Source organism: Melospiza georgiana, chromosome Z (assembly GCF_028018845.1).
Source record: "Melospiza georgiana isolate bMelGeo1 chromosome Z, bMelGeo1.pri, whole genome shotgun sequence".
Taxonomy (NCBI): domain Eukaryota; kingdom Metazoa; phylum Chordata; class Aves; order Passeriformes; family Passerellidae; genus Melospiza; species Melospiza georgiana.
This window is the reverse complement of record NC_080465.1, coordinates 80338110-80365527: the sequence shown is the minus strand read 5'-3', so window position 1 is coordinate 80365527 and position 27418 is coordinate 80338110. Positions and strand designations below refer to the sequence as shown.

Sequence of the window (27418 nt, the reverse complement as noted above, 5' to 3'; positions counted from 1 at the left end):
TTTATTTTATTTTTTATAATTTTTTTTTTTTTATGTTATGTTATGTTATTTTATTTTTTATTTTATTCTCCCCCATTCCCCCCGCCCGCTGGGGCCGCCGTCCCGCCGTGGGGACCCCCTTAATCCCGGTTTAGCCTTATCCGTGCCGCGCATCTGGCGGGTTTAGGCGCTCGGGACGCGGCTGTGCCGTGGATTTGTCCGCCCGGATTATGGCACCGGCTCCGTGGCTGGGCTCCGTTTGCGGGTTTGTTGTTTGCAGGGGGAGGAGGGGAGGGTTGGTTTGGGGTTTTTTGGTGGTTTTTTTTCCTCCTGATCTGGATGAAAACGTGAGCTCGGTGCCCTGGATCTGTGTAACCCCTTCCTTGCCCGCGCCGCAGCCCCGGGGCAGATGCTGGGAAGGATTAACTGGATCCGCAGGGGTCGCTGCGAGCTCTCCCCGGAGCCTTTCCAGCGCTGCAGCCCCGAGGGCCCTCTGGGGCACATTCGCACAGCTGCTGCTCTGAGCCCCCCAAAAACGGCGGCAGGACGAGTTCCAGGGGCCCGCTGCCTCCCGGTGCCCATCCCACCGCATCCCGGCTGGGATCTGCCCCCTCCGTGCCCTCGGGCGGCTGCTTGGCTCATGGGGGGCTCTTGGCAGGGCAGGGCTGCGTTCTGTCCCCTCTGTCACCGTGCTGCTGTGAGCAGTGGCTCTGCCAGCCCCGCCGGGCTGCACATGATCATGTCCCAACAGCGTTAATATTTCCAAGAAAAGAGCAAAATTTGCTGTTTCATTCTTTCCCCTGTAATCCCAGAATGGTTTGGGCTTGAAGGGACGTCAAAGCTTGTCTAAAACCACGAGCAGGGACACCTTCCACTCCCCCAGGTTCCTTCACACCCCATCCAACCTGGTTTTGGACACTTCCAGGAGCAGCCACAGCCTCTGTGGGCACCCTGTGTGAGGGCATCCCCCCCTTCGCCATAAAAAACTCCTTCCCTACATCCAATCCAATCTAATTTCCTATGTTTATACCATAATAAAATGCTTCCTGAGCCCCATTTGTGTGGCAGCATGGAAATACACCCGCTCCCCACCATCTCTGTCAGCAGCAATGGGTCACCCTCAGGGTGATGCCGAGCTGGCTGCATCACACACACCCAACAAGGGGACACCTCTCTAATCGTGGGACACTTCTGTAATGGCTAAAAACCCTCAGGGTGCCCCAGCCCACACGTGGATCCGACAGAGATGGATGGATGGATGGATGGATGGATGGATGGATGGATGGATGGATGGATGGATGGGTGGATGGATGATGGATGGATGGATGGATGGATGATGGATGGATGGATGGATGATGGATGGATGGATGGGTGGATGGATGATGGATGGATGGATGGATGGATGGATGGATGGATGGATGGATGGATGGATGGATGGATGGAGGGATGGATGGATGGATGGATGGATGGATGGATGGATGGATGGATGGATGGATGATGGATGGATGGATGGATGATGGATGGATGGATGGATGGATGGATGGATGGATGGATGATGGATGGATGGATGGATGGATGGATGGATGGATGGATGGATGGAGGGATGGAGGGATGGATGGATGGATGGATGGATGGATGGATGATGGATGGATGGATGATGGATGGATGGATGGATGGATGGATGGATGGATGGATGGATGGATGATGGATGGATGGAGGGATGGATGGATGGAGGGATGGATGGATGGATGGATGGATGGATGGATGGATGGATGATGGATGGATGGATGGATGGATGGATGGATGGATGGATGGATGGATGATGGATGGATGGATGGATGGAGGGATGGAAGGATGGATGGATGGATGGATGGATGATGGATGGATGGATGGATGGATGATGGATGGATGGATGGATGGATGGATGATGGATGGATGATGGATGGATGGATGGATGGATGGATGGATGGATGGATGGATGGGTGGATGCCCCCGCGCCTCCCTATCCCATACCCAGGACGATCCCAGGGGTTCATGGATGTCACTGCCATCCCCTCCGTGGTGCCTGGGCCGGCGCTGGCCCCGGGCTGGGCTCAGCCCCTCCCGCAGCCCCAGTTGCCTCGGGCAGCTGCTCCCGCGGCCCCGCAGCTGTCCCGGGCATTTCACGGGGCTCAGCCCCCGCTGCTGCCGCTGCGCATCATCCCCGCCCTGCCGACACCCGATCCTCCGCACATGCCGCGGGCACAGGTTGGTGTTAAAATTAGCCCCTGACTCCCTCCTGCCCATCCCCGGAGCAGATTTTGGGGCGCAGCACCCCCCGTTTGGGGCGTGCTCCTGCCTTTGCCCCAGGCTCACAATCCCGCTCCTCGGGGACGCTCCCTGCCTCCCTGCGGGCGGGCGTTCTCGGGATGCTCCAGGCACAGGGGGATGGATGTCCCATGCCTCGGTGCCATGGGGAAGGATCTCCCCTTATCCAGGAGGATATCCAGGAGTTGAAAGGTGACACAGGGCAGCTGGGAGGCCCAGGGCCACACGTGGCACATCAGCACCACTGAGGGTGACCCCAGTGCCCCCCACCCTCTGCCTGTCACAGACATATTTTATGAAAAATCCTTTCCTTAGGATTATTCCTCCTAAGAAGCTGTGAAGCTACAAAAACAAAATGCAAACAATGGTTTTCTGCTGCTGTGGAATGCAACAGGTGGATCTGTGATTGGCCCACGTTGGATGTTTGTAATTAATGGACAATCACAGCTGGCTTGGACAGAGAGCCGAGCCACAAGCCTTTGTTATCATTCCATTCTATTCTATTCTTAGCTAGCCTTCTGATGAAATCCTTTCTTCTATTCTTTTAGTGTAGTTTTAATGTAATATATATCACAAAATAATAAATCAAACCTTCTGAAACATGGAGTCAGATCCTCATCTCTTCCCTCAACCTGAGACCCCTGTGAACACGGTCACACTCTGCCCACCCTAAAGCCCTCTGTAATTTCACCCTGATATGGGACATTTCACCCTGATATGGGACATTTCACCCCCTCTGCAAAACCAAGCTGGGTGAAACCCTTTGGGGGGTCAGGATGGTCTCAACTGGCTCAAAAAATGATGAGTCAGTTTTCTTGAAATTCAGGGGATTTTTTTGTCTGGCCTCAGGCAGGACAGTGGAACAGCCCCCAGGGAAAGGCTTCATCCAGCAGCTTTGAAGCCATGGTTTGCTCCACAGGGACATCTCACACCTCCCTGAGGCCTTTTTATGGAATCCCAGAATGGTTTGGGGCCCCAAGGGTCTCAAGTCTCAGGATGGGGAGGCACAAAGCCTGTTGGAATTGGGGAACAGCACTGGAGAACATCCAGGGAAAACTAGGGGTGAAAACACTTAAGGTAACATGGATAGAAAAAGGGCAAAAAAGGAGGGGAAATCTCTACAGCAAACAGCATTGCTCCATGCCTGATAGCAGCAGCAACCCAAACCCAAGTGGGGACTCAGAAACTGGAAGGGCTTTATTTGAGAATTTTTACACTGACATTTTATCTCGGGTTATTTTGCTGCTTTATTTTCTGCCTCCCTGGAATCTTTTTTTTTTCTCTTCTGCTTCTTACCTTGTTTCTTTAGCTGAAAAAAAAAAAAAAAAAAAGAAAGAGAGGCAATCTAGAGGAAATCATTACGCATTTGATTAAAGTGTAATATCGCAGCATTTCAATTTTCCAGTTTTATAAAGTAAGAGATAAAATAAGAAGATGGATGAAAACCTCAGCTCCAGAGAGCAGCCATTTGGGATCAGAGAAAGGGAGAGAAAGCAAACACTTTGCAATTATTTTGCTGTAGCCCGTTTCAGATATGTGGCCCAGGAGGTGCTTTTTCCCTTCTCCCTGGAAGGAGGATTTTTGGGAGCTCACAGCACTCCGAGGAACCCAGCGCACACCCAGAGCCCTCATGAGGCTCATTTCAGGAGGGAGCACAACTTGAGGGGGCAGAGGGGATGAGTCCAGGGCAGGGAACGGAGCTGGGAAGGGGCTGGAGCCCCAGGAGAGGCTGAGGGAGCTGGGAAGGGGCTGAGCCTGGAGCAAAGGAGGCTCAGGGGGGCCCTTGTGGCTCTGCACAGCTCCTGACAGGAGGGGACAGCCGGGGGGTCGGGCTGTGCTCCAGGGAACAGGGACAGGAGCAGAGGAACGGCCTCAGGCTGGGCCAGGGCAGGCTCAGGGTGCACATCAGGGAATTTTTTTCATGGAAAGGGTCATTAACTTAGGAACAGGCTGCCCAGAGGACAGTGTTGGGGCCCCCACCCCTGGAGGGATTTAAAAGCCGTGTGGATGTGGCACTTGGGGACAAGGGCCAGTGGTGGCCTTGGCAGAGCTGGGGAATGGTTGGACTCAATGGTCTTAAAGGGCTTTCCAACTAAAGCAATTCAATGAGTCTATGATGCACCATTTGTATCTTAACATTTTTCTTAATTATTTTTCTTCATTATTTTTCTTTGGGGAATTTCATTCTCCATCTGCATGGGCGTGGCAGGTGGCAAAACAGGGCTGGGGATTTTCTGGCTGGTGGTGGCTGCTGCAGAGTGGGAGCTGGTGGAGATTCACTGCACTGAGTCCAGACTGGGACACCGAATCCTTCCTTTCAATCAGAGTTTTAACTCGCAATGCTCATTGCTCCCTGCGTGCCTCCATAAGGTGAGGGCAGTTTTGGGCTTTAGGATGTGTCACACCACCCTGTTTCAAGCAGAACGACCCCAGATTCATCCTGTCGCCTCCATCCTGCCCTTATTTCTGGGGAGCAGAGGTTTTGGGGTGTTTTCCTTGGTAGCCCCCCAGTGTTCTCCCCATCCCAGTATCCCAGCATCTCCCTGCAGCAGCAGCAGCAGCTTTGGGATGCAACCAGGAACTGAGAAGAAAGGAAGGCCCTCTCCTGGAAACATGCTCTGCTGCAAAATCCCACAAATTCTGCCTCTAGTCAAGGACATTGAACTATTTTATTTATGATATCAGGTCCTTGGTTTGCAATAACCAAAAATAAGGCAAGGTCAGCAACCCCTGCAGGTCCACATTCCCAGGTCCTGGGCTTAATATCTGGAGAAATGACTCATTAGTGATTAATTACTTCAAAATCCCGGCTGGATAATTTAATTTCAGTATTCCATCTAAATGATTTGATTTCTTTTGCTCTTCCCAGGGCCCTTTTCCCTGCCTTGGGATGGATGTGGGCTGCATGGACAGGGTCAGACAAAGGTGACGGAGTCTTGCAGCTTTAGGAAAATTTTAAAAAAATTAATTTAAAATAAATATTTAATTTTAAAAATAAATACTTAATTTTACATGAATTACATTTATTTTAAAAAATAGATTGTTTTTTTAACATCCAGAAGCCCTTTTGCCTGTTTTTGAGGGCACTTTCCCCGTTCTGGGGGATGCAGCGGAGGGTGAGACAGCAGCCAGATCCCGTATCCTCTGGCTCTGGTGCCATCTAGTGCCTTCCCAGGGGCTGCTTAGAGCCAGGGCTTCCTGAGGGAAAATATCCGCGGCCAAACTGCAGTAAAAATCATTGTTATTCCAAAAAGGATGCTGCTGAGAGCCCTCACCGCCACCCACCCACTCCTTCCCAGCCTTTCTGTGGGGTTGGGAGCAGGCTGAGCCCAGCCTGGAGCCCCAGGAATGACAGGGATTTCTCCCGGGGGCACAGGGAAGGAGAGGATGCAGGTGTAAAGATAATTTTGGAGCATTTTGGATAATTTTGAGGACATTTTAGAGTTTTTCTGTACCATTGGACAGGCTGGGAATGCTGGCCCAGGGCAAGACCTTACACTGGCCATTGAAGGACGAGGGAGTGCTGCATCACCCCTCCAAAACTTGGCTGTAGTGTGCAATCCTGCTGCTTACTGGGAAAATAAAGCATTAAAATAAGAATTTTTTGAGTGTCAGGGAGCTCAGCCCCTCACAGAAATCTCACTCCCTGCATTGTGCCATGCCCAGGTGGGACAGCTTTAATTATAGCCCTAATTCCTCCTTTTGACAAGCAGATGGAGGAAAGAGGGATTGTCCAAGGAGTCAAGGATTCATCAGCTGCAAGTGGGATGGGGTTTTTAATGGCCTGAGACTTTGTTTACACAGCATCCCAACCACAGAAAATGCTTGGGAAGTGTGGAGGTCTCCTGTGGGCACCAGGGGTTCTCCTTTTGCTGTGGGGGGGATTGAACTAAGCAACATTTTCAACTTGCCAGGCCTCTTCTGAGACATGTTGTGAGGTTGTTTTTGAAATGATCCCCCTTTTTATGAGGATTTGCTCACTGTGGTTTTGCATTATGGTCTTGGTGTGTTACCTGGAGGAGAGAAGGCTCCAGGGACACCTCAGAGCCCCTGCCAGGGCCTCCAGGGGCTCCAGGAGAGCTGCACAGCCCCTGGGGACAAGGCAGGCAGGGACAGCACCCAGGCAATGGCTCCCACTGCCAGAGGGCAGGCACAGATTCTGGCACATTGGGAATTAGGAATTGCTGGCTGGGAGGGTGGGCAGGCCCTGGCCCAGGGTGCCCAGAGCAGCTGTGGCTGCCCCTGGATCCCTGGCAGTGCCCCAGGCCAGGCTGGATGGGGCTTGGAGCAGCCTGGGATGGTGGGAGCTGTCCCTGCCCATGGCAGGGGGTGGAATGAGATGATCTCTAAGATCCCTTCTAACCCAGATAATTCTGTGATTGTGTGATTGGCCTGACACTGGGGTTCACTGGCACACGGCAGTTCCCAGTTTGAAGCAGACACACAAGGATGTGGAAGAAACAAACCAGGAGAGGTTTGGGTGTTGCTGATCATGGGCCAGCCGGGGACAAAGCAGAAGCCCTGCCCAGCTGCAGATGGCATTTCATCAGAGGCACCAGTCAGGCTCCAGGAGCTGTGCTCAATTCACAGCACCTACAGCAATGGAAAATGAATTTGACAGAGCACTCTTGTTTGTTTTCCCAGCTCTGATGTGGCTGCCCTGGATTCACCCGAAGCTGCCGATGCAGCGAGTAAGTGTAGAAAATTATCTGAAATTAAACTTCCAGACAGCTTTCCCCCTGCCCACTCCAGCTTTGCCCCGAGACTGTCTGAAAGATGCTGCCTTCCCAGTGGCTGGCACTCAATTCTAATTTTAAACTAAATTGCAAACCCAGATGACTAACCAGATCCATGAGAAAACTTCCAAGGGGCATTTGTGAATCAGCAGTCGTCAGGACGCTCAGGATTGAATTTGCTTTTCCAAAACTCAAGATACAGACTGGGGGGATCCGTGGGTTGAATCCTTGTCTGCCCTTTAGCACCAGTAACAAGAAGATTTCACCTTATTTGCACCAAAGTTGTCAGTAAGTGCAGGGTTTGTGCATCCCAAGTTTGCATTTTGCAGGCATTCTGCCCCTTCCCTGCGCAGGCAGAAGGGAAACTGCATCCCTGGGGTGCTCTGGGGACAAAGCCACAGCAGCTGACATTCAGAGATGACAGCCCCGAAAAGGAGAGGCAAAACTGGCAGAGTTCCAGCCAAGGGAGGTGATGCCTTCAGCAAAGAGCACCATTTGCAGATTCTCCAGGGGGCTGGGGAACAAAGCCACTTCAGCATAACCCCTTCAGTCCTCATTTCAAGGCAGGCAAATCAAACTTTCAGCCACAGAATTAATCTGAATTGCAACCAATTCACTGGGGGAAACACAATACAAAATCTAACCTGGTTCTGGGTAGTTTTCATCAGTTTTTGTGTTGCCCCAGAAATAGCAATTCCCACAAAGTCAAATGGCTCCTGCATAAGGAAGTGCCAAGAGCCACAGGAGGAATTTTAAATTTTCTATCCAGTGTACCCTGAAGCCTACAGACTCTGGGTATCTCTTGGTAATAGAGAAGAACAGATTCAGCAGATATTTTATCTGTCCTCTTCCCACATCTGCACCAAACTCCAGAACAGGGTTCTGTTCTCCCTCAGCTGCTGATAAACACAAAATAAAATCTGAGACTGGTTGGCTGTGCAATGACCACCCGGCCCAGATTTTGTATTTTCAGGCTCCACAGATGCCAAGAACTCAGTAAGGCTGAAGACCACTTTACCTTCATTATCCATATTGGTACTTAAAATACATGGATAAGTGTTCTTCCTGATTTGCACTGGGAGCTTTCTCATGTGATAAATCCATATAAAGCCCAGCAGAGGTACTGAATTATAATTATTATTATTTTTATTCCGATTCCCATTCCCATTTTGCCATTCCCCCCATTTGTGAGGGGGCTGGCAGGCAGCAGGACCCCACGTTCAGTACAGGGCAGTTTTGCTTTACCATCCTCCTCTTTTACTTGTGGCTCCAAATTCCCCCACACAATTTTGTGGCTCTCTGAACACCTGGCACCACCCTGAAGCATCAGCCCCTGAGCCAGGCAGTGTCACTGACAGCAGAAGGTGTCTGGGGGATGGCACAGGGGGATGCAGTCACAAAAATAATGGTGGGAAGGCTGCTCAGACACCTGAAGGACTCAGGTGTGTGGGGAGGTGGAGGCTGTGCTGAAACTGCATCCCTGGAGGGGATTCTGCAGGGCACAGTGAGCCCCAAAACAGAGAGGGCAGGGAGCTGCTGCAGCCAGTGCAGAGGAGGCCACGGAGCTGCTGCCAGGGCTGGAGCCCCTCTGCTCTGGAGCCAGCCTGGCCCAGCTGGGGCTGCTCAGCTGCACCAGAGAAGCTCCAGGGACACCTCAGAGCCCCTGCCAGGGCCTCCAGGGGCTCCAGGAGAGCTGCACAGCCCCTGGGGACAGGGCAGGCAGGGACAGCACCCAGGCAATGGCTCCCACTGCCAGAGGGCAGGCACAGATTCTGGCACATTGGGAATGAGGAATTGCTGGCTGGGAGGGTGGGCAGGCCCTGGCCCAGGGTGCCCAGAGCAGCTGTGGCTGCCCCTGGATCCCTGGCAGTGCCCCAGGCCAGGCTGGATGGGGCTTGGAGCAGCCTGGGACAGTGGAAGGTGTCCCTGCCCATGGATGGGGGTGGAACTGGAAAATCTTTAAGGTCCCTTCCAACCCAAACCAAACTGTCCTCGGATTCTGTGACGGGCAGCAGCCACTTGTCACTGATATCTGTACATCCTCTAGCTGCAAGGCTACAGGGGAAGTGTCAGTCTTGCCCTGGTCTGAGATAAAAGGAAAGTTTTGCAGCCAAGAAATCACTTAAACATTCTGGAAGTACAAATTAAATGTGTTACAGCAAGAAACAGTGCTGAATTTCAGCAACTGTAACCCAGAATTTACAAGCTTAATTTGTAGATGTGACAAACAGCAGCATATTTGATGGAAGTAGAAGGAAAAAAAACCCCAACCAATCAATATTGTTTAAATAATACACTCTATTTTATTTTGTCTTAAAATAGTTTAACCTTTATGCTACAGACTTGTTTCAAAAAACAGAAGGTCTCATCTTGCACCAAAAATATATATATTTATATATATATATATATATATATAACACTCTGTTTTATTATTATTTCTCTCCAAAGACCATTAAATACTAGATGGAAAATGAGAACTAAATAGTGAGTGTCGAGAAGAATCGAATTTTATTTTTAACTAGAGCCGCACATTTTAAACATTTATATTCCGAGCAATGATTGGCTTCACTACAGAAGATCCCAAGCTCACACTCCAGCAATTCAGGAAAACTGCTAAACCCTGAAGGGCTCGAGCCAATGCACACTGAGGTCGGTGGGCGGCCCCACACCGACCCCAGTGGGTTCTGCTCCAGGCCCCAAGTGCATTGGTTCACAGCCATACAATGGCTAACTTCTCTCTTTCCTGCTGCGAAGAGCAAAAACCACCTAGGCACGTTTTTGCTCTTTTTACAAAGAAAAAAAAAAAAAAAAACAAAACAGAAGTTAAAAAAAAAAATTAAAAAAAAAAAAGGAAATAAAACCAAACTATTTCCTACCTATATCCAGTGATTGCTTTTTTCAGATCACTAGCCTTGAAATTTGTTAAGAGAAAATACATAGTGTTTTAAATAAAAGAAAACCTGCATCGGACTACCATACATGAGCTGTTTAAACAAACACAGTGCACAGCTGGAGGAAGTTTGGTTAGGAGGCAGTTGTTTTTATGTACACGTGGAAGTCACATCATATCCAAACTGAAAAACAAGGAGAGATCGTTTGCATTTCTCACGGAAGGGCTGCAGACGGGGTCCCTGCAGCTTTCCTCTCAACCACTCCTCAGGAGACTCTGTGAAACGGGAAGCAGCAGCCACAGGAGGTGGCTGTTCCAAAGTTACCTTTACAGCAGGAGTGTGAGCCCACAGCTGATGCAAAGATGAGCAGAAAGGATGGGCAGAGCAGCACGGGGCCTCTCCCTGCTGCGGGGCCAACAGGATCCACCCACGCTCCCCTCCCTCCCACAGAAAGGAATTGGTCACTGAAAACACCACAGGTATTTCTCTGGCCATGCAGGACACTTATGTTCAATGTTCTAGGAAGCTGGAAATGGGAATATCAGTCCTTACCTAGCTGTTGTGTAAAGTGCAGCATGAGCTGTTCCGCTTATGGAAGAAACAGATGTTTGTTACTAAAGATTCCCCCCTGCTGGGCTGTTTTGCCTTTATGTGACAACACAGGTAACTCTACTTTAATTTTTTTTATTTTGCCCACAGATAAAATTAAGGGAAGCCAAATAAATTTTGAAAACCAGCCAGTACAAAAGGAAAGCAGAACTTCCCATGTCCTGACCACCATTGTTCAGCTTTAAATAGTGAAAAATCTAATGGCAGAGCTGCACAAAATTCCCAATAGAAACATCTGGAACATGAAGGAATGTTTCAATTGCACAGTAGACATTTAAGGTGAATAATATCATCTTGTCAAAGTTGAATCTTTGGTTTTTGCCTTGGGAAAGGCTCAAAATGACAGATGAGGGGCAGGAATTTCCATGTACACCACAGAAACTGCAGCCCGCTAAAGTGAGTTGTTCCACTGATTCTGGTAAATATTCTGGTAGAAGGTGTTTCCTGAATCTTGGCATTTCCAAAACTAGCAGGAGAGGCATGATTGAAAGCCAGGGAAATGGTGCAGATTATTAATTTAAAACAAAAAAAAAGTTAAAAACCACAACCTTAGTTTGTGACCCTGATCCTGCAACATCTTTCAGGACAGAGTTTTAAGCACTTGAGTGGCCCCACAAATTCCAGGAACAGGTCCCAGCTGACCACCCCTTTGCCAGGCTGGAGCTTTGGAATCTGCTTGGGATTTGTTTTCTGTTTTCTGAGATGGTGAATGACGCAAACAAGCAGCAGTAGAGATGGGGACTGTGAGTAAAACATTTAATTCCTCTTCTTCATCTACTCCAGGCAAAACTCAGATAGAGGTAATAATAATAATAAGCTATAATTTAAAAGGAGATGGATGCTGGGCCTTTTTATTACCTTTTACTGTGCTTTTGCAATGTTCAGCTGTTTAAGTCACTACTATTACTATTTTAGCCATTCCAAGCTGTGGGAATTGACCAGTGAAACACAGTAGTCAAGTGGACAGAAGACTCAGCACTGAAGAGTATAAACTATAAATTACATTGAAAATAAAAAATGTTTTAATTAAAAGCTGTTCAGTGCATTTTTTATGGGCCATTTGCATTAAAGACAATCCCTCCTGCTGGTAACATAACCAAATCAGTTTGGGTAAAAATACTCCTGGCCCAAATTTTGGAAGTGTTGAATACCCCCAGTTCCACTGAAATCAGTGAGGACACAGCATTTCTCAAAATCACTGATGCTCACACAGCAACACACTAACTTCTAGTAACAAACTCAAGATACTGATAAATTAAAAAAGTCCTGGAGTCGGGAGGTGGGGAGCGTGGCAGGACGTAAGTTTGCACGCAGTTATTTCGTTAGGTGTACACGCACACGTTAGTAACTGCAGATGTGTTTTAAATTTGGTGCTGTTAATTCTGGGCAGGAATCCTCCTCGGAGAAGGCAAAACCCTTTGAAGTGATACAGAAATCAGACTACATTCCTGTGTGGAGGTGCAGAACCGCCGTGGGTTTGGGTTTCTTGGTGCCAAGGACGGGCTCTGGAGGTGATGGTGTCACCGCTCTGTGCCAGGGAGGGCGGGAGGGCAGGGGGCAGAGCACAGTGACACGGCCTCACAGGAGGTATTTGCGCCTGGTGTCCTCGTCCAGAGTCAGATCCACCACTTCTGGGGGCGAGGACCAGTTCTGCTGGGGAGCCACTGCTGTCCATGGCTGCGCGGGCTGGGCGCTGCCGAAGGGCGAGCCGCGCTTCCAGGAGGCCACGCTCTGGATCACCCCTCCCCTGGGATGCACACACCTGCAGAGGAGAGGGACACACACAGCCTCAGGGACACTGCTCAGCGCACACAACACACCCCCTCCTCCAGATGCTCGCTGTCTGGGCAGCACTTCCCTCTCTCTCCAAACTGGACTCTCCACTTGTAGAGTCCGCGGCATCTCAAATGCCCAGTGAACAAAGCTGGATTTAAATTTGGGGATTAAATTATTCCAAAGGAATGCTAGTGAGTGTAATGTGATCTGTCACAGACATCTTTTTATGAAAATCCTTTCCTTACAATTTTTTCCTCCGGAGAAGCTGAGAGGCCTCAGGAACAAACGTAAACAATGGTCATCTGCTGCTGTGGAATGCAACAGGTGCATCTGTGATTGGTTTCATGTGGTTGTTTCTAATTAAAGGCCAATCACAGTCAGCTGGCTTGGACAGAGAGTCTGGGACAGCTGCCTTTGTTATTCATTCTTTTCTATTCTCAGCTTAACTAACCTTCTGAGATGAAACTTTTTCTTCTATTCTTTTAGTATAGTTTTAATGTAATATATATCATAAAATAATAAATCAAGCCTTCTGAAATATGGAGTCAAACCCTCGTCTCTTCCCTCAACTAGAGACCCCTGTGAACACCATCACAGTGATCCTCCTTAAAAAATATGTGCATGCATCCCAAGGATCTTCAGGAAGCCTCCCCCATCATGTGTAATCCCATGCACAGTTTCCTGATGCAGCTTTACCCACTGGACTTTCTAAAAAGAGAAAAATCTGCAGTGAGGCTGTCTACGAGAAAATGAAAAGTTATACTGCAATATTAAATCAAAGCCATATTAAAACAAGGAGGTAATGATACTTACATTACAATAATTGCAAAAGAGATCTTGCTAATTATGTTATTACAGTCGTTATGCCTGACTTTTTTTTCTTTTGGTCTTTTTAAATGAGAATTACAAACACTCTGGGAAATGCTCACTGACAACAGTTCAGTCCCACTTCAGCAAAACATTTAAGCTTTAAGTGACTGCAGCCAACGAGACTAAAAGGTGTATTTGAAGATAAGGCTACAGTGCCCTGCTGAAGCACGATACACAGGTACCTTCCACACAGCATTTTTACCTATTATACCCATAGTAGATACATGACAAATGAGTCTCAGGTTAAGAGCAATTAGAGAAAATAAATGCAAAATGAAAGGTAGAATGATTTTGTGTATGATGAAGTGATGACAGGAATTTATTAGAGGCTTTAGGATGATCACTCAATTTTAAGCTGTAAATCCTACACAGGCATTAATAAAACTTGATACCTAGTGATCCAAAAATTGTTTTGCTCTTGCAAGCACTGGCAGTGGCTGCAGCTCCTCCTGGCTGCATGGATAAACACGAGGTGCTCTGGCTGCTGGGGTAACCTTTTCCCATTTCTTTGTGAAGGCACGTGTATTTCAGGAACTCCAATTTCCTGCACTGATCAAATATCCCTGACATTTACATTTTATTTATTCCAATTTACGTCCGTGCTATTTATTTTCTTCAAAACTACTTAAGTTATGCTCAGCTCTCTTGGTTCTGGTTGGAGTTTCGTGAAATAGAATAAAAAATCTCATTCTCTGAGCTGTAACTTCTGTGAATATAAATGTCTCATTGCCTTCTCAGATACGCTGCTTGGGTTTAGATGTGATGTTCAGAATGGCTCTTTTATTACTTCTTCTGTCATAAAAACACATACTTAAAGTATATATCTACAAGGAATTAGCAATAAGATCCTGGAAGTCTAAAAAATGTATGAGATTTCTTTCCTTTAAAGCTCTCTTTTAAGGAGAAGTATTTTTAAGCTTAACTGGTAAGAAAATCTTGTAGGCAGAGCAAATTAAATATGATGTTTGGTCTCAGGAACTGTGGTGCACCATTCTGAGAACAGTCCTCAAGTGTTTAGGCAAAGCTAAGACTAACTTTTCTTCCTGAAGATTATGAAAACAAGCCATAAATTATCTCATAAAAAAAACATACCTCTGAAAAGTAAAAGTGTTTATCCTCAAACTAGTCACACAAGCAGCCAACAGCAAAACATTGAGTCAAACATGGTTCCAATCTACAGCTAAGGGAAGATACCAAGTAAAGGCAATAAAAAATCCAAAAATCCTCCTAGGAAAAACTGGAGGAAAACTGGTTTATATACATGTATGATTAAAAAAAATTCTACTGGTGAAAAATTAAACAAACTGAAAAATATGACTCTGTATCCTAAGCAGATGCCAAGGAATATCCCAATGATGAGAAACAGCACCAATTCACTCAGCATCTGAAGAACTACAAACCATGGACAAACTCCGGGGAGTCACAACTCACACCAGACATGGAATAGGGAGCATGATAAAAACCAGGATCCAAACACCACACTAGCTAAGTGTGCAGAAATTACTGATCAAAAACCTAACTCCTGTCCAAACAACAACCTGGCCAGAAGCCCATCAATACTTCATAACTGCAAGCCTAGACCTGCAAGAGAAATAAAACTCTAAATAGGATCCAAACAAGTGAAATGTGTGAGTGAGTATTCCAGGGAGGCAGTAAACACAGGTCTGCAGGAGATGGGTACAGGAACAAAGGAAAGCACAGGAGAGTGCTTTCAGGCTGATTTGCTGAAATCATTTCAGTTCTTATCTACTAAAACTCATTTTAAACAGCAGCTCTGCATTTAGCTCATGTCTGCATTCCCACAGAGAGTGAGTGTTATTGAGGCAGCAGCATGGAAAGCTTTCAAAGAGGGGCAGGAGCACAAGGGTGCTGTGTGCAGGGCTGCACAGCCTTTCAGCAGCAGCGCTGAGGGTGAACCCACACCCTCGCCACCAGCACAAACCCTCCCAGCCCTGGGTTCTGGGCACAAACAGCCAGCAGAGCTGCTGCCTAAGGAACTGCCATCCTCCAAAAGAGCTGGCCATGCAAGGACCTTTCACTGCTCCAAAAGCTAAGACTAAATCTGCTTTCTGGACCTGAAAATTTCCTTTTTTTCACAGCCAACAGCACTGCTCTGTGCCGACATTATCCATGAAGTTTCCTGCCTGGGAAATTGGGTCCTGAACACTTTCTTTCTTCTTTCCTCAAGGAAGATGCAGTAAAGGGACAAGGAACTCTCTCCCATGTTCCTCACACCCTTTTCTGCCTCCAAGCACCCACTAGGCAGCAGAAAATTTTGCAAGCAGCTTGTCTGTGTACTGTTTTAACTTGGTTTTATTCCACCAAATTCACACTCCACACTATTAGAAAATGTCAGTTTTGCTTAACTGCTTCATAATATTTTAAGCCACGGAAAGACTACAGACTAAAATGATGAGTAACATAAAAATAAATACCTACCAGGGAGAACAGCTGCACAGGTTTCTGACTGAGAGAAAAACCTCTGGCACCCTTACCCTCATCTACTTTGACCTGTCTTGAAATAAACCTGAGATTCAAAATTATCTGATTTTTAACCTAAAGGGGATATCTTATGACATCAGCCATTGAAAAACTTATAGTATTTTTACCCCTAATGACTAATTAAATAAAGTGGAAGCTGTTAAAAAAACTTAATATTTCAAAAGGAAATAAGAACCCACACAAAGATTTTCACTTAGTTATTTGTATATTCATGTATTCCATTAAAATCTGAATTTCTGATGTATGTACACTTAGTATCTCAATATTTGGTATTTTTATACCACACATCTTTTAGCCAGTTACAGTTTGATATTGAAACACAACTTTAATCTGAATAACTATCAAATTGGTCACTTTCTAAAGAAAAACACATTCCAAAATCACCATGACCAGCAAAACAGAAAAAGAAAAGGGCATCATTGCTGCCTTTTGGGCATCACTCATGGATGGGTAACTAGAGAAGTGATGGTCAGTAGTTTTTTCTTTATTGATTATGGTATCACAGCCATTCTGATAAAATGAAATTAACATTAGAGCAAGAAACAATAATTCATACCTGGCATGTTCCTGAACTCCAACAATCTCCACTTCACTATCAGAAGAGGCAATGTTAATTTCTTCATTGGCCTGGGCATTGCCACAAGAGGTTTTGTCACCTGCAAGGAAGCCTGGATCCAAACGACCTAGAGATGGGGAAAATGGGAATACAGACAGTGTTTAGCAGCTTACATGACCCAGAAATCAGCTGGAAAAGGAGCTTCCCAACCTAACAAAATGCCAAGTTTTTAGACCAAGTTTTTCAACTCACAATTAATCGCCTGATACAGGAAAATCGCTGGGTTTAGCCAGTGTCAGCAGCTCTGGTGATGGTGCTGGCACACAAATGTGAACAAAGCCTGACTGTTGCACCAAGAACAACCAGAATTTACAGCTGAAATGTTATGGCAGTCAGACAGACTCTTATGATAAGAGTCAGACTGTCCTAAGCCTCCTTGACATTAAGAAACAAAACAATCTAAGCAAACACAATGATACCTACAGCAAAAAAAAAGTCAATAAGCTGGACAGAAGCATCCACGCATCAAGGAAAATTGATTTATTTCTTTAAATAAAAAACAAGGGGAAAATGGTCAGCAAAAAAACACAGCAAACCCATCCATTTCTGGCAGTGCTGCTTCACACATCTGCTCTAACATTATTACAAGTACTTGAAAAGAAAAAGTGGTTTTCTCCCATATGCAGCAGGCTGTTTTTTCATTTCAGCTCCTCAGTGACATCCAGTTTGTCGGTCAGTCAAACCACAAACCCTCTCTAAATACTCACAGCAAGTGTGGCACATTTCTGCCTTTTCTGCCAAGTGCTGCTAAGAAGGTTCTTCACCCCAATTAGAGAATGTGTTGAGTCATACAAGATAATGCTTACATGGGAAACACAAAGCAGCTGGAATTACTATTTCTCCCACAGAAAATAGATTCCTTGAAAAATCAGTTAATTAAAAGATATAACTTCTACCCTTTTTTTTTTCCCTCAGGAAAAAGAGAAAATTATTAATTCCACTGTCTCTCTTTATCATTAGCCTGAGGGATGCTGGGCAGCCTTGAAGTAGCTGATCCTGCCTACTTCTGAAAAACCACTTGGTCAGGTGTACTACACAGGGCAGAGTCATTTGTTGAGCAGGAAATTTGAGAGTAGGTGAATATTTTATGTGTGTCTAGTTTGAGTGGACACCTCCTCAAAGATGAGAGGAGGAGGAGAAGCAATAATGATCCACAGGATTTCAAAGGTGTGTGAACAAGCAGAACTGATTATACCCCCAGGGACATTAAATGGAAACAGAAGAAATTAAACCTGAAACAAGCGCCAGGGAAACTTTCTAATGAGTGCTTTAAGCACGTGGGGAAGATGCAAGCAAATGGAATCATAGAATGGTTTAGCTGAAAGGGGCCTTAAAGCTCATCCTATTCCACCCCCTGCCATGGGCAGGGACACCTCCCACTGTCCCAGGCTGCTCCAAGCCCCATCCAGCCTGGCCTGGGGCACTGCCAGGGATCCAGGGGCAGCCACAGCTGCTCTGGGCACCCTGGGCCAGGGCCTGCCCACCCTCCCAGCCAGCAATTCCTAATTCCCACTGTGCCAGAATCTGTGCCTGCCCTCTGGCCGTGGGAGCCATTGCCTGGGTGCTGTCCCTGCCTGCCTTGTCCCCAGGGGCCGTGCAGTTCTCCTGCAGGAGCAGAGACCATGCTGTGTGTGCCACTCTTGGAAAGCCAAGACCCTTGGTGACTGGATCAGGGTTAGCAAGGGAAGGGAACACCTGTGCTGCAGGTACCTGAAGGAGGAATTTCCACCTCAAAAGACAAAAAAATATTGGTCAGCTGAACTTAAAACAAATTAATAGCCCAGACAGTCTCTTCCCAGCATTGCAGTTGAGCTGAACATTTATTGGCAAACATCAGTGACTGCCAGAAAGCCCAAAAATGGGTCATGGGTATTTCTTGAAGTGGCTGGGCAGACTGTGAAACATGAAAGGAAAGTGCTCAGAGGCTTTAATTCACTTCCCAGGGGCTTCACATTGCCAGAGGGCAGGACTGGATTGGACATGGGGGAGAAATTCCTCCCCATGAGGGTGGGCAGGCCCTGGCCCAGGGTGCCCAGAGCAGCTGTGGCTGCCCCTGGATCCCTGGCAGTGCCCAAGGCCAGGCTGGATGGGGCTTGGAGCAGCCTGGGATAGTGGAAGGTGTCCCTGACCATGACAAGGAATGGGAATGGGATGGCCATAATATTATATAATATAATAAAATACCTATTAATATGATATCTATTGTTTTACTGCCTAACCACCCTTCATTATCTTGTCAGGGTAATGTCTGGCAAAGGAGCAAAGGAGCTCCTGAATAGCCCCAAAAACTACCCCCAGAGGTATAAACTGGAGTCCTAAAAGAGCTTCCACATATTACCACAGCTTTAAGTTCAGACAACAAAAAGACAATTAGCAGTAGCAAAACCATGATTAGCAGAGTAAATACTGCAAGAGTAGCTGAGTGTTAATCAGGATTATAGCACAGACAGACAGATTTACAGCCTCTGGCCATACAAATTTCATGCCCACGCTGTTAATTTCTTTGCACAAACATTAGGATGACGCCCAAAGTGATGTTTTGTTTGCCCTATGCCACCAGGGCTTGCAAAAGAGCCCCAAATATTTGCCCACGCACAAAGATGTGATAGTGCAATAAGATTTTTCACTTTGATAGAGCTGCTGATGTTGCTATTTTCCCATGGAAATACATTCCTTTAAGTCTGCTAAACAAGATCCTGGCTGAAGATTACACTTGTGAACCAGATGCAAGATCTGAAAATTCTGCTTTCCCAATGTGCAGCCCTAGAGCTGGCAGGAAAAGGGCAGCACTGGCAAAGGTGCAGTCAGATGTGTTCTGAGGCTGCAGGGAAAGGTGTATGCAGAGCAAACAGAGATTCATCCTTTCAGCTGCTGACACAGCCACACAACCAGGACCAAATCCATATCAACATTCCCAGGGATGAAGAAGTCTCTTGATGTTTCCAGTTGTCTTTTACCTGCAAGTCCCCTTGGATATATGTGGAGGAAAGAAAAAAAAAATCCTACCTGCACTGCAGCATTTCAAGAGAAAAGTGGAAGAAAGCTTGGTAAGAAACATTACCTTTTATTTCCTTACATTCATTTGGTGTACTTATCCATTACTGCTGTGTAATACAGGTGATTTCATCTGTTCTAATTGTTTAACAAATCCCTTAATAAAGAACTGGGATTTCTAGAGGTCAAATAGCTATCAGTCAGCTGCTGTCCTGCAAAAAATAGCAGTGAGCTTGGAAAACAAAGGCAAGCTTCAAAAAGGCTGGAACAACATCCAGCCATGGACCACAGAGGAAATGATGCACAGAGATTCTCATACTCAACTTGTGCACTTGTAGACTCCATAGTAATGGAGCATCTCTTTACAAAGCACCAGCTAATTGTGTTTCTCTAAGCCTTGGAGACAGTGAAAAGCAGCTCAGAGCCTCCACAACACTCCCCATGTGGGTGCCCTGTGGCAGGAGACCTTAGGGAAACAGCACGAAACACAAACCTGTTGTGCTCCACCAGGCAAGACTTATGTGTCCAATGCAGCCTGAAATCCTAACATGGGAGTTAAGAAAAGGAGTGAAAAGGAAGTAAAACATTGGCATAAAAAGCTGTGATAAAGCTGATAGAAGATGATCCCTGCTAACATCCAAAACACTGTCCAATTTTCTGAGTGGTATTGGAAATGCAGATGGAATATGGGAAGAATTAATGATTGTATTTTACAGATACAAAGAGAAAAAAAAAAAAGTTTAAAAAAAACCCCCATACACAGGCAATCCCAATCCTGAAAATAAGATTAGGGCCAGTTGACTAGCTGGTGGCATGGGTTGTCATAATCAATCATCCAGCAACAAGATTAGGTCACTTTCATTTAAAAAAAAAAAAACACTACCAAAATCCCAGATCTAAGCTCCCTGTAGTAATTAGAAGGAAAAGAAGAAGAAGAAAAGTAGTTAAAAAAATTAATGTCAAAAATATATTGCAGGAATATTTGTCAATTTTTATCATTTGTATTTTGGAGTAAATGTCAGACCTTTTAAATAAGCACCTGTCCTGTTTTCTCACAAAACCCACACAGGGAGCTTTTACAGCTGTATAAATTACAAAAACACTGAAAGCAAGAAAGGGAGACCCACCAACTGCACTGCAGGCACAAATGTCAGAGAATTTAAACAAACCTGTATCAGCACTCATTTCATTCAGCAGCCCTCTGGTTCTCCAGGCAGATCCTGAGTCTTGATTTCCTAAAGAATTATTGTGCTCTTGAACTACTGCAGCCGCCAACAGATTGTCCACATTTACCACTTCTGGGTCTGAGTTTGTGTCTGATATATCATAGTGAGCCACCACAGGGGGTCCATCTGCAGGGGAGAAAAGCAACTTGGGTTAGGAACCAGCACAGACCTCAAAAAGTACAAATAAATTTTTTTAAGGATTAATGCAACATCCTATATGAAGCTCTTGAAGTTACATAGTGGTAAATTGTATGAATTATTAAACTTCAGTTAATGAACACAGCCTGAGATTACAGAGACATTTTGACCTTTGCATACACAGAAAACACAAGTGTCAGAAACACACGTTTATCAGAGTATCAGTTATTTGTCTACTGTCTTTTACATTAACACATAAACATCTCCATATCTGACAAGGTTACATTTACAGTCTTTAAAGGATAAAACCTCCAGTTAAAAAAAAACATCATCACAGGACATCAAATTGGGCAGACAAGATATTTATCTAGAGAATTTTACAGAAGTCAAGTGACAGCTTACATTATTATAGGATTGACTGAATAAAACTAACTTTTTCATAAAACTGATCCAGTGACAATGAATTTAACATTAGGCAACTTTCTTTTCATAACAGTCACCTGTCAAGAGCAGGGGAATTTTTAAAAATCGCAATGTTTTTTGGTGGTGTTTGTTGGGGTTTTTTATAAGGTCAAGAATAACAAGAAACAAAATTATCTTTTACAGTGATAAATATGCTTTTCATTCAACATGATTGTCATTTGAATTTTTGGCTACCATAATGAAGGAGAAAGAGGGAGATAAAACTGCTTACATGATTCTGTCCTTGAGGAATAACAAAAATCTTTTTTTTGATCTGTTTTGTTAGGACCAACTAAATTCTTTGTGATGAATGAAAATAACTTTTAACTGGAAAGCATGCTAGAAACACAGGAGGGTCAGGAAAAAAAACCAGGCAAATTCAAGACAAAGATTGATGTGGAAGCAGAGAGAATGGGTAAGTAATGCAATTCTGAGAGGATGTGAGTGTTTCAGCTCAAATGCCTTGCCCCATCTGCAGCTCACTGACTCAGCAGGGATCAAAGTGGTCGGAGCTCCCCCTCCCCAAAGGAGAGGATCAAAACTTTATTTGGACCAAGGCTTCATCCACACAAATGAGCATGAGACACAGGCTGGGCCAAGGCTCGGCATCTTTGCAATTCTTTAACTCCAAGGAGGCTCTTGGAGCTCTGCAGCTGAGCATCTGCAGGACCTTTTGTTATGGGTGTGATACATGGAGGGTACAACTTGTATGGGATAATATAAAATAATCATAAGCTAAGAATGTGTTCAGGAAGACAGGACTTGCAGAGTTACAAAATGACTAATAAAATATTTTGAAGTGATAAAGAATAAAATGAAAAGCCTTAGGAAAAACTGTTTTCATAGTTTTGAGAGGCTGTTGAAGACTGAAAGAACATGATGAACTAGAAGTTTCAAATTTACTTCTCTGAAAGGCTGTTCTTCTGAGGTTTTTAGAATGGATTTTGCTTTTAGGGGTTTTTTGGAGGGGGTGTTTTTTAATTACTTGGTGCCTGAAATAAAATTCAACTGACTATTTTCAGAAACCCCTACTTTGTGATTAGCAACACAGTTCATCAGAGAGTGACATTTTGCTTAAGTCGTACTAAAGATCAGTTTTGCAACAAGGTATGAAGAAATTCGCAAAATATTTCGGCTCAGACCTGCCTCCAAAACAACAATTCCATGAAACAATGTTACATTACAAAGTTAAAACAGACCCAACAAAAATAAATGAGTAGTTAAATGCCAATGTATTAAAGACCAAACTGTTCGCAACATGAAACGCTGATGATTATGACTGGAACAGAATTCCTGATAATTAACTGGAAGGCAATCTTTGTCTTTTTAAAAGGCAATTACAAAATAATGGAATACCGAGTTCGGAATTAAGCTGGCTGATGTTCAGTTAATTATTTGTGACAGCTGATGATTAAATTACATGCAGAAGTTAGGGCTGGACTGAATCATGGGAGGCATGTTTTCTTTCAGTCTTATCATCAGAGTTCAGCGTGAACATATATAATGTGAGCTGTAAAAATAAACAGTCGAGTGCAGAAGATACGAGGGTCAAGTACAATATTGACTATTTGACCATTTTTTCAACAGGTTATCTAAGATTTCAGGAGCTTGGGACTGTTCCCTCAGGCCTTTGTTTCTCTCGCTTCTGACTCAGACCTCCAAAAGCAGAAGCGAAATTTGATTTTTAGATAGACGTGTCCACACGAGTAAAATTGTATTTGGACAAAAGGCACCAATAGTCTCAAGTCAAAATTGTACCACTCCTACATGTATAATCATGCAAAAATGTATCATCAATGTATATACATGCAGAGTGATATTCTCATCACCTACCCATAGAAATAACTTGTGTGAAAGTCTTCATCAGTAGGAAATACAAGCATAAACTTGTTATCTGTAGCTCCACTCTTGTATCTTCCACACTTCCAAAGAGCACACCTTATAACTTAGCTTAAATTCAGTATACATCAAACAGACAAAAATATTTTCAATATAATTTATACACTGTAATTATATTTGTCAGGGTAATAGCCACCAATTTAACAATCTGGAAAAAAGAACCCCAAACAAGATGCCTATTTACAAAGCAAGCACAGCAGAGATCTATTTTTGCAGTTCTCAGCCTTGCCTTTCAGGATCAGATCTGGAAATTTGGAAAGGCCCCCAGCACCACGTTTATCTACACCTATCATCAGTAAATGACTGACAAAGCCAAGATAATGGCCACCAAACTGCAACAAATCCTCAGATCCCACATATTTACAAAAAAATAAATAAGCATAAATGCTCACATGTGTTTAAAAAAAAATCAACAAAAACCACTCAAAACCAAACAATAAAGAAGTTACCGGCAACAACAACTAGATGGAAGTTGCAGTGAAGGCATATTAAAAAAAATCGTATAAAAATCCTCTGTTCCCAAAAGCTGTTTCCTTTTCAGGGCTGCATGGAAGGGACAGGAGTGGTTAAATCTGGAAATAAATAATACTTCCCTAGCCAAGTACATGATCATCCAGTGATGTGATGCAAAGTGAATGAATGGTACCAAGAAATAATGACAATTGGCTTCAGCTAGGAAATAAAGTGAAAAAATGCTTTCAGGTTGAAAAGGTAAAAAGGATTAACTACAAGCATAGGTATAATTCATCATCTTTTCTTTGTAATAGAGACACTACACATAATTACTGACCCTAACAGGATTTCAAAATATTAAAAAACAGACATCAAGACAAACCATGCCAGAACCAAGACTTAATGTAGAGCGGTCAAGAGGTTCCCTGGTCAGTAATTTAAAGTATCTACTTTAGAAAAATTACATCTTTTGAGAACCCAAGGTAGCTGGAAGAAGTACATTTCCCTGGTGACAAGCACTAATTCATTTCTAAAGCAATGAATGCTTGAAAAAGGCAAGGCTGAAAGTTAATAAGTACCAGCAGCAAAATACAGCTGTTGACATTTAATGCTATAAGGGGGGAGGGAAAGCCTGCTTTCTTTTTCTCTTCCCCAAAGAATTCAGAGGCAGAGGTCATCACGGGGACAGCATTTCCAAGTGTCCAACTCTCCCTTAATTTACACAGCTCATCAAAACTAATTCCACTCTGAACAACTGAATCAGAACTCACATGCACAAAAATCCAGGTCCACACAAATCAATTCTCAATTTCAACTAGCAACACAGAAAATTAAAACACTTCTCATCTGCTACCTGCTCCCTTGCTTTTCTTAGAGCCACATCTCAGCACTCAGCAGCCTAACCCATGCTGTAAGATCCACACTCCTATTATCCCTTACTTCATTATAACGGCAGCACAAGCAGAAAGGGGAACTCAAGCGTAAAATTTCAGCTGTAGGTTAAAAGCAGCCATTCCATAAGAAGCACTGTCCCTTTGCACTGCACGGCCTGCTTACCATTGCAAAGGAAACACAAGATATTCACTGGCAGAGCCTGAGTGGGGAATCAAGTCCTTGAAATCCGTGGAGACAGGCTGAGAGCTGAGGGTGTTGGGGCTCCAGGGACACCTCAGAGCCCCTGCCAGGGCCTCCAGGGGCTCCAGGAGAGCTGCACAGCCCCTGGGGACAAGGCAGGCAGGGACAGCACCCAGGCAATGGCTCCCACTGCCAGAGGGCAGGCACAGATTCTGGCACATTGGGAATGAGGAATTGCTGGCTGGGAGGGTGGGCAGGCCCTGGCCCAGGGTGCCCAGAGCAGCTGTGGCTGCCCCTGGATCCCTGGCAGTGCCCAAGAACAGGGCTTGGAGCAGCCTGGGACAGTGGGAGGTGTCCCTGCCCATGGCAGGGGGTGGAATGGGATGAGCCTTAAGGTCCCTTTCTACCCAAACCATTCTATGATCACAAGTCATTATTTCTCTTCACCTTTCTTACATTTAGGCATGCTGAGCAGAGCTCATCACCTCAACTCCTTCCCACTGCAGCCAGAGAGAGGAAGTTGAGAGTCGGACAAACTCAGCCTGGAAACTGCAGCTTGGAGCATCAAGAGCATCACCTTGCTCATCCCCATCTCCCCTCCTTCCCCAGCAAACAGAAAAAGCTTAGACACCACCTCAGCCCAGGCACCTCAATTTTACAGTGCTCAAGTTCCACAAGACAAATTCCAGCCTCAGGGATGGGATTTAAAATTCGCAACGTTTCCTCTATAAGTAGAGGAAAAAACGCTGAAATCTCCAGAGGCCTATCCCGACTAAAATAAATCCAAAATTAAACCCCTAATTTTGGTGGTCTGAGCTGCTCATTAGTGTCCCTGCAAGGAAGAGACACGGAGCCATATTTAGGTATGAAAATCACCCCAAGTTTTAAGACACACAGACCAGTACAGTAATAAAAGCAACAATAATTACAGCACTTTGTTCTTATAAAAAGCTCTCCACTGGTGTATCCTGGAGAACTCCGAGGTGGTTATTAACCTCCTCTGTCCACGAGGGAAACTGAGGCAGGCAGCAGCCTGCAGCTTGCTCAAGGCTAAGGAGCAGAGGAGCTCAGCGTGGCTGAAAACAACATTCCCCTCCAATTACTGGGCTATTTTTAACTGCTGAATGTTTGAGGAGTTTAGAAGCAGTGCCTAGGACTGCTTTTGGGAAAGGTGCAAATGCTAAAAAGGCTGCACAGCCTCTGCCAGCCTCACCTCCACCTGCTGGCTGCGAACGCGGGCACTGATGGTCGCAGCCTCACTACTCTACCTGAATTTATTTCTATGGAACAAATGAGAATGCTGAGATGTTTTAGAGTAATTAAAGACCTAAGAACGCCCTCATTTACACTGGATGCTTAAATTTAACAGATAGCTCTCATTTACTTCCAGATTACACAAAACATAAAATTGACTTTATTACCTATATAAATTTTAAGGTCAGATGACCACAATCAAAATAATATACTGATACAAAACCTACAGGGTGAAGTGACAGCCTTTTTGTTTCAGATAAGCAATATAAACCTGGAATTAATTAAAACATGACCCAGACCTTCCATTTCAAAAGTATGTGCAGCTCAAATGGCACAAACTACCTGAACCCTCAAATAATTCCCAAAGGGGAGTGGGGGGCTGGAAATTTATGCTTTTTTGTGTTGTTTAGCAACATGGAGCACTTCACTGCTATTTAGGTTTATTTATTTATTCCAGGTTACAGTAGTTACATTTCAAAATTTACAGGGTAAAGCAAATAATACATTGTAAGTACAATAAAAAACAATAGCAGTGTAACAACATTCTCTCTAAAATCATAAAGTGAACCTTATCAGTGAATCCACTTTCCTGACATTTTCCTTTGTTTCACACAGTAAAGCTTTTCTGTTTGGTGTTTCTTTTAACCATAATAATAAAATAAAATCAAAGCAACATGATCAAATTATCATTTGTTCTCAGACTGGATACTTTTTAATATATCACAAGAAAAGAAATTCCAAAAATTCAAGTCTTGCGAAACAACATTCATACTTTCAGGCTTTTTGATGACTGGATGGAAAATATCTTGGATTTAATTTTAGTAAATTATGAATGAAGATAACAAAGCATTTTTCACTGTGCGTTAAGCAAAGGCACATGGAATATGGCTATGGATTGAGAATACTGGGAAGTGGAATTCACTTTGTATCTCATTACAGGAGTTATTTTCTGTGACGCTGCCTAACAATGCAGTAATTATGATAGCAGGTATATCAACCAGATCTCTTTCCTAGTTTTACTTGGAGAAGTGTCTCAGGAGGGTTTTGGAAATCGTCACATCCTTACATAGCCATGGTAGTTAAAGAAAGTAAATAATTCCCTGTGTTAACACAACTTCCATTAGGAAAAGGCAGATAACATGCACCCCTGCAGAATATATCCTATTTTCCCCAGCACAAACTGCACCTTTCCATGGAAGGACTGATGCAGCCTCTGATGGTCCAGACTAATTGCCTGCTCCATCGCACTTGAAATCCCTGCTAACTTATTAAGCCTATTTTTCCATGTGCCTTCATTTTGCTGACCTAATACCAAGCGATTAATGAAATTTGGGAGAAATACCAACTTCTGGCTTCATCTTTCGCAAGGTACTGTCCATCTCTGTCAATCAGCCTGATTATTTTGGCTTCTACAGTACAAATCACACAGTGCATTTGTTCTAACACTTGTAACTGCAGTGGTCACAGTGCAGACCCTCATTATTTCAAAAACATCTACTCAACTGGCCTGATTCACACATCCCCCATCAGGCAAAGGCTCCCCTCAAGGTCAGCTGGAGGATCCTCTGGACAAAAAACTGCAGAATAAGTTCAATTTTTAATGAGATTAAATGCCAGCCCCATTAAAACCAG

The 27418-nt window shown here is 44.7% G+C and overlaps 1 protein-coding gene across 1 annotated transcript in view; it reads right to left on the bottom strand.

The window, feature by feature from the left end:
* Positions 1-9345: 9345 nt before the first annotated feature.
* ARK2N (arkadia (RNF111) N-terminal like PKA signaling regulator 2N) overlaps positions 9346-27418 on the bottom strand; it is a 45616-nt gene continuing 27543 nt past the window's right edge. The window contains exons 3-5 of the mRNA XM_058043448.1: positions 20450-20632; positions 16227-16353; positions 9346-12284 (exon numbers count right to left, since the gene is read on the bottom strand). Of these exons, the coding sequence (XP_057899431.1) occupies positions 12101-12284; positions 16227-16353; positions 20450-20632 (494 nt within the window). The 3' untranslated portion in view covers positions 9346-12100. The remainder of the gene's footprint in view (positions 12285-16226; positions 16354-20449; positions 20633-27418) is intronic.